The sequence below is a fragment of the Coregonus lavaretus genome (genome assembly GCF_964263955.1).
Source record: "Coregonus lavaretus genome assembly, chromosome: 21".
NCBI classification, from domain to species: Eukaryota; Metazoa; Chordata; class Actinopteri; order Salmoniformes; family Salmonidae; genus Coregonus; species Coregonus lavaretus.
Window position 1 is genome coordinate 23177775 of NC_140008.1, and position 6587 is coordinate 23184361.

At 45.1% G+C, this 6587-nt stretch overlaps 1 protein-coding gene across 1 annotated transcript; it reads left to right on the plus strand.

Moving 5' to 3' along the window:
• Window positions 1–1981: 1981 nt before the first annotated feature.
• Window positions 1982–3091, plus strand: LOC311148399 (coactosin-like protein). Its single transcript, XM_084185367.1, is given in 2 exon segments — window positions 1982–2193; window positions 2195–3091. Coding segments are annotated over 2 exon segments (429 nt in total). The 5' UTR covers window positions 1982–2064; the 3' UTR covers window positions 2495–3091.
• The last annotated feature ends 3496 nt before the right edge of the window (window positions 3092–6587 follow it).

Consider the following 6587-nt stretch of genomic DNA (forward strand, 5'->3'; position numbering starts at 1 on the left):
CTTGATTGCCTTCGTCTCCCTGGATTCCTTTTCCACCTCTTTCATTTTACATTTACATTACATTTTAGTCATTTAGCAGACGCTCTTATCCAGAGCGACTTACAGTTAGTGAGTGCATACATTATTATTATTTTTTTAATTTTTATACTGGCCCCCCATGGGAATCGAACCCACAACCCTGGCGTTGCAAACGCCATGCTCTACCAACTGAGCTACCTCCCTGCCGGCCATTCCCATCCCCTCTTTCCCCATGAGCTCCCATCTTCCAATGGGAGAATATGTCCATGAGTCTCCCTGTAGATTCAGTCAGACACACTTTACAAAGCTCTGAGAATAGAACAAATGTGATCCTTACTGTGCTTCCTCGTTTCCACCTTGGACCCTTCTGACCTCGGTTTCCCTTAAGTCCAAGATTCCCCGGAAGCCCATTAGGACCCTCTTTGCCTTTGGCACCCTATGTAAAGGATGGTAAACAAACTGACAAACACAATTCACTGAAACACTGACAAATACAACTGCTTTGTAACATCCCCTAGTCAGATATAGCTATGCCAAAAGCTATTAAAACGGATGACAATGTTTCGGTTTGGTAGCAAAATACAGTACTAAGCAACCTTTCCATAATTTCAGAGACTTCAATTCTTTGCAAAGTAAAGAGAGTGTTGAAACCAGCATATTCTGTATGGGGTATCAGGGACTTACCCTGACTCCTGGCTTTCCTGGTTTGCCAGTGATACCTCTACTTCCAGAATCCCCCTGTTGAAAAATAATAACACCATGCTTAGTCAATATGTTTCATTTTATAATTTTACAGACTGCTGTATATTAGTATGTGTAGCAAAGAACAGAACAATACTCACACTCTTCCCAACTGGACCTCGAATCTCTGTTGCTCCAGTTTTCCCCACCATTCCCTAAGACATGTAATCATCAGCAATAAGTGTTGAATATGGTACAGTGCATTCGGAAAGTACTCAGACCCCTTCCCCTTTTCTACATTTTGTTATGTTACAGCCTTATTCTAAAATGGATAAAATATATATTTTTCCCATCAATCTACACACAATACCCCATAACGACAAAGCGAAAACAGGTTTTTAGAATTTTTTGCAAATGTATTAAAAATAAAAAACAGAAATAGCTTATTTACATAAGTATTCAGACCCTTTGCTATGAGACTCGAAATTGAGCTCAGGTGCATCCTGTTTCCATTGACCATCCTTGGAGTCCACCTGTGGTCAATTCAATTGATTGGACATGATTTGGAAAGGCACACACCTGTCTATATAAGGTCCCACAGTTGACAGTGCATGTTAGAGCAAAAACCAAGCCATGAGGTCGAAGGAATTGTCCGTAGAGCTCCGAGACAGGATTGTGTCAAGGCACAGATCTGGGGAAGGGTACCAAAACATTTCTGCAGCATTGCAGGTCCCCAAGAACACAGTGGCCTCCATCATTCTTAAATGGAAGAAGTTTGGAACCACCAAGACTCTTCCTAGAGCTGGCCGCCCGGCCAAACTGAACTATCAGGGGAGAAGGGCCTTGGTCAGGGAGGTGACCAAGAACCCGATTGCCACTCTGACCGAGCTCCAGAGTTCCTCTGTGGAGATGGGAGAAACTTCCAGAAGGACAACCATCTCTGCAGCACTCCACCAATCAGGCCTTTATGGTAGAGTGGCCAGACGGTAGCCACTCCTCAGTAAAAGGCACTTGACAGCCCGCTTGGAGTTTGCCAAAAGGCTCTGAAAGACTCTCAGACCATGAGAAACAAGATTCTCTGGTCTGATGAAACCAAGATTGAACTCTTTGGCCTGAATGCCAAGTGTCACGTCTGGAGGAAACCTGGCACCATCCCTACGGTGAAGCATGGTGGTGGCAGCATCATGCTTGTGGGGATGTTTTTCAGTGGAAGGGACTGAGAGACTAGTCACCAGCACCATGTCACACAGCTGGCCGTGCTGACGCTGCTCATTCAGACCCTGCAGGAGGAAGTCAGCCTGCTCCGCCCAACGATACACCTGAGACACAGAGCAACAGGCTACTGTCCATTTGCGTCCATCCAAAATGGCAACAAGAATCGATAAAGAGGCTTGCAGGGAAGCTTATAACCTCGTCAGAGACGATAACACGGAGATAAACTGGGCAGCGTTTAAATATGAGGGCCATATGATTGTGCCGGCGGGCCAGGGGACATGATTATGAAGAATTCAAGAGTCAGTGCACAGATGATGTGCGTCTCTTTGGCTTTGTGCGGATCACAACGGGTGATGCCATGAGCAAGCGGGCCAAGTTCACCCTCATCACCTGGATAGGGGAAAATGTGAGCGGCCTGCAGCGTGCCAAGATCAGCACTGACAAGACACTGGTGAAAGATATTGTCCAGAACTTTGCCAAGGAGTTCATGATCAGTGATGCTCGTGAGCTAGAGGAGGACTACATTCGCACTGAGCTGAAGAAGGCAGGCGGGGCGAACTATGACGCCCAGGGAGAGTAAAGCAAAGTCCACCAGGGCGGGGCAGGGGAGGGGCTGCTACCTTTTGGGGGAGGGAGGGGTCTTCATGCCTGGATGAGAGAGAGAGGGGGGGATATACACACATGCACAAACATGCACACACAGATAAACACATCAACACAACAGCAACACAAAAACTCTCACAAAAAAGCACATTGAGACACACTCAGACATATGCCTACAGTCCTATCCTCAGCCCTCTTACCAGTCAGGGCATGGTTGATTATCTACTGTACTGTGCATCATCTCACTCTCATCTCAGCTAAGGCGCAACATTTAGAACTATCTCAATCTGGGGTGCTGTGTTTGTGTTACAACTGGAAAAGACACGTTACTGTACTGTATGTCAGAATGGCAGAAGGATTCTCTTTGTCTCTATATGATTGGACTTATCATCATTGTGCTTTTACTGTATCTTCCTCTGTGGTTGTAGTCCAAACATGCATCATTGGTCAATAATGTGGTCCTCTGTAGCTCAATTGGTAGAGCATGGCGCTTGTAACGCCAGGGTAGTGGGTTCGATCCCCGGGACCACCCATACGTAAAAATGTATGCACACATGACTGTAAGTCGCTTTGGATAAAAGCGTCTGCTAAATGGCATATTATTATTATTATTATTATTTGATTGAGGGACAGATAAACGGAGCAAAGTACAGAGAGATCCTTGATGAAAACCTGCTCCAGAGTGCTCAGGCATAGATTTATTGCACAACCAACCTGTGGAAAGCATGACGACATACTGCAGCTGGCACTGCTGACATTTCTAGTCACAATGAAAACCTTCATAGTCAGAGTATTACCTTTGCCCTGCTTAAAACATTTACTTTGATGAGTTTGACTTTGATGAGTTTCTGTCACCTGTCCACTGATATCTAATGTGTTTGTATGGGTTAAACTAAGGCATAATCTACACAACTTTTGAAGTCCTAGTCATTCTTACCCACTCACCCAGCTGCCCTTTGCTACCCTTCTCTCCTCTGTAACCCTGAAGACCCTGTTAGTACAAGTAGAGAGCTCTGTCAAGTCAACAGCACTGACACTGGAACAGTCTCCATTTATTGATGTATACCACATCTTCAGTCTTTGTACAGGTGTCCTACCTGTTCCCAAGGTTGTCCTGGAGGGCCATCATTAGAATCTATGCAATCAATTGCATCATTCCCAGGTCTTCCTGGAGGCCGGGCATCCCTGGTGGTCCAGGACCCCCCTGGAAACAGACACGGGCGGCAGGAGATGAGGGAATTCAGTCTTAAACTGTGTGCTCAACCCTATAGCCAATGATAATGGCAGGCAACATGCAGCCCAAGGGCCATGTGAGGTCCAGTTAAAAAAATGAAAGCGACCCACCCAAATTTGAAATTCAATTGTTTAGTAAGTAGTTATGCCTTGGTGTAGATTCTGATACCTACGATTTTCCCCCCATCTCCTTTTCTTCCAGTAATTCCCGGTGGTCCCGGGAATAATAACAATCCCTGACTTTCAGTGAACAAGCACTATCAGTGACGATGATATTGTTACAGTAATAGTGTATGTTTACTTACAGGAGGTCCGGCATCCCCAGGGGGGCCAAGAGGCCCTGGAAGGCCTTTCAGTCTCTGAAGAGAAAGAACCAAAGCTCTAACTGACATACAGTACATAGACTGTAATCATATCTCATACGGGGTGGCAGGTAGCCTAGCGTTGGGCCAGTAACCGAAAAGTTGCTGGTTCGAATCCCAGAGCTGGCAAGGTGGAAAAATCTGCTGTTCTGCCCTTGAGCAAGGTAGTTAACTGCCAACAACAACTGCTCCTTGAAGGGGATGTCAATTAAAGCAGCCCCCAGCACCTCTCTGATGCAGAGAGGTTGGGTTAAATGTGGAAGACACATTTTGGTTGAATGCATTCAGTTATACAACTGACTAGGTATCCCCTTATGATGGAATACTTTTCACTTGATATGCTGCATTGCGTTTACAATAAACTGTGATCTCAACTCTTTGGGTATACAGAGGGTTCATTCACTACACTGCCACCTAAAGGGCATATCCTCCAATAACATGGTCTAGAAATGATTGATATGAGATGAGATCACCTACCGGCCATGTTGCAACAAGCTTTCTGAATAAAACACAAACGTTTGAAGAATTACAAAGAAATCAAAGGTCTGAATATATAATCAACGGTTTTATGCTGAAATATAATCACAATTTCTGAAAGAACAACAACTAAAATATAGCTGCGAGCAGCAATGAACGGGGTTCACAGGATGACAGAAAGGACACAAGATCAGTTGGATAACAAAGGAACAATCTTCCTATGTGTAATCAGTGAAAGCATTACCATGTTTATCTCTCAATACCACAAGGATGACGGAAGTGAAGTTTAGTCTAGTGCTGTAGGTTGGTTATCTTTGAATGTAGAAGGTAATAATTCTTAAAGTCATTACTTAATGGCGCCGGAGAAGATGGCTGCCGATTTACAGCCCTCTAACCAATTGCACTATTATGTGTGTTTTTCCGCGTTATTTGTAATTTATTTTGTACATAATGTTTCTGCCATCGTCTCTTATAACCAAAAAGAGCTTATGGATATCAGGACAGCGATTACTCACCTCGTATTGGACAAATAATTTTTCTTCAACGAGGCGGCCGCGAAGGATATCCTACAGACACCCGACAAGGCCCAAATCCCTGTCATTCGCATGAGGAAGAGACGGAGATATCGTGGACGTAGGTCGGGGTGCCTTGTAAGGATCCGACAGCGAGAGAGTAAACTGCCGCTCCCATCAATCCTATTAGCCAATCTTCAATCATTGGAAAATAAATTGGATGACCTAAGATTACGGTTATCCTACCAACGGGACATTAAAAACTGTAATATCTTATGTTTCACCGAGTCGTGGCTGAACGACAACATGGATAACATACAGTTAGCGGGCTTTACGCTACATTGGCAGGATAGAACGGCTGACTCCGGTAAGACAAGGGGTGGCGGTCTGTGTATATTTGTAAACAACAGCTGGTGGACAAAATCAAATACTAAGGAAGTCTCGAGGTTTTGCTCGCCTGAGGTAGAGTATCTTATGATAAGCTGTAGACCACACTATTTACCAAGAGAGTTTTCATCGCTGTCTATTTACCACCACAAACCAATGCTGGCATTAAGATTGCACTGAATGAGCTGTATAAGGCCATAAGTCAACAGGAAAACGCTCATCCAGAGGCAGCGCTCCTAGTGGCCGGGGACTTTAATGCAGGGAAACTTAAATCCGTTCTACCTAATTTCTACCAGCATGTTAAATGTGCAACCAGAGGAAAAAAAACTCTAGACCACCTTTACTCCACACACAGAGACGCATACAAAGCTCTCCCTCGCCCTCCATTTGGCAAATCTGACCATAACTCTATCCTCCTGATTCCTGCTTATAAGCTAAAACTAAAGCAGGAAGCACCAGTGACTCGGTTAATAAAAAAGTGGTCAGATGACACAGATGCTAAGCTACAGGACTGTTTTGCTAGCACAGACTGGAACATGTTCCGGGATTCTTCAGATAGCATTGAGGAGTACAACACATCAGTCACTGGCTTCATCAATAAGTGCATCGATGATGTCGTCTCCACAGTGACTGTACGTACATACCCCAACCAGAAGCCATGGATTACAGGAAACATCCGCAATGAGCTAAAGGGTAGAGCTGCCGCTTTCAAGGAGCGGGACTCTAACCTGGACGCTTATAAGAAATCCCGCTATGCCCTCCGACAAACCATCAAACAGGCAAAGAGTCAATACAGGACTAAGATTGAATCGTACTACACCGGCTCTGACGCTCGTCGGATGTGGCAGGGCTTGAAAACTATTACAGACTACAAAGGGAAGCACAGCCGCGAGCTTCCCAGTGACACAAGCCTAACAGACGAGCTAAACCACTTCTATGCTCGCTTCGAGGCAAGCAACACTGAAGCATGCATGAGAGCACCAGCTGTTCCGGATGACTATGTGATCACGCTCTCCGTAGCCGATGTGAGTAAGACTTTTAAGCAGGTCAACATTCACAAGGCCGCAGGGCCAGACGGATTACCAGGACGTGTACTCCG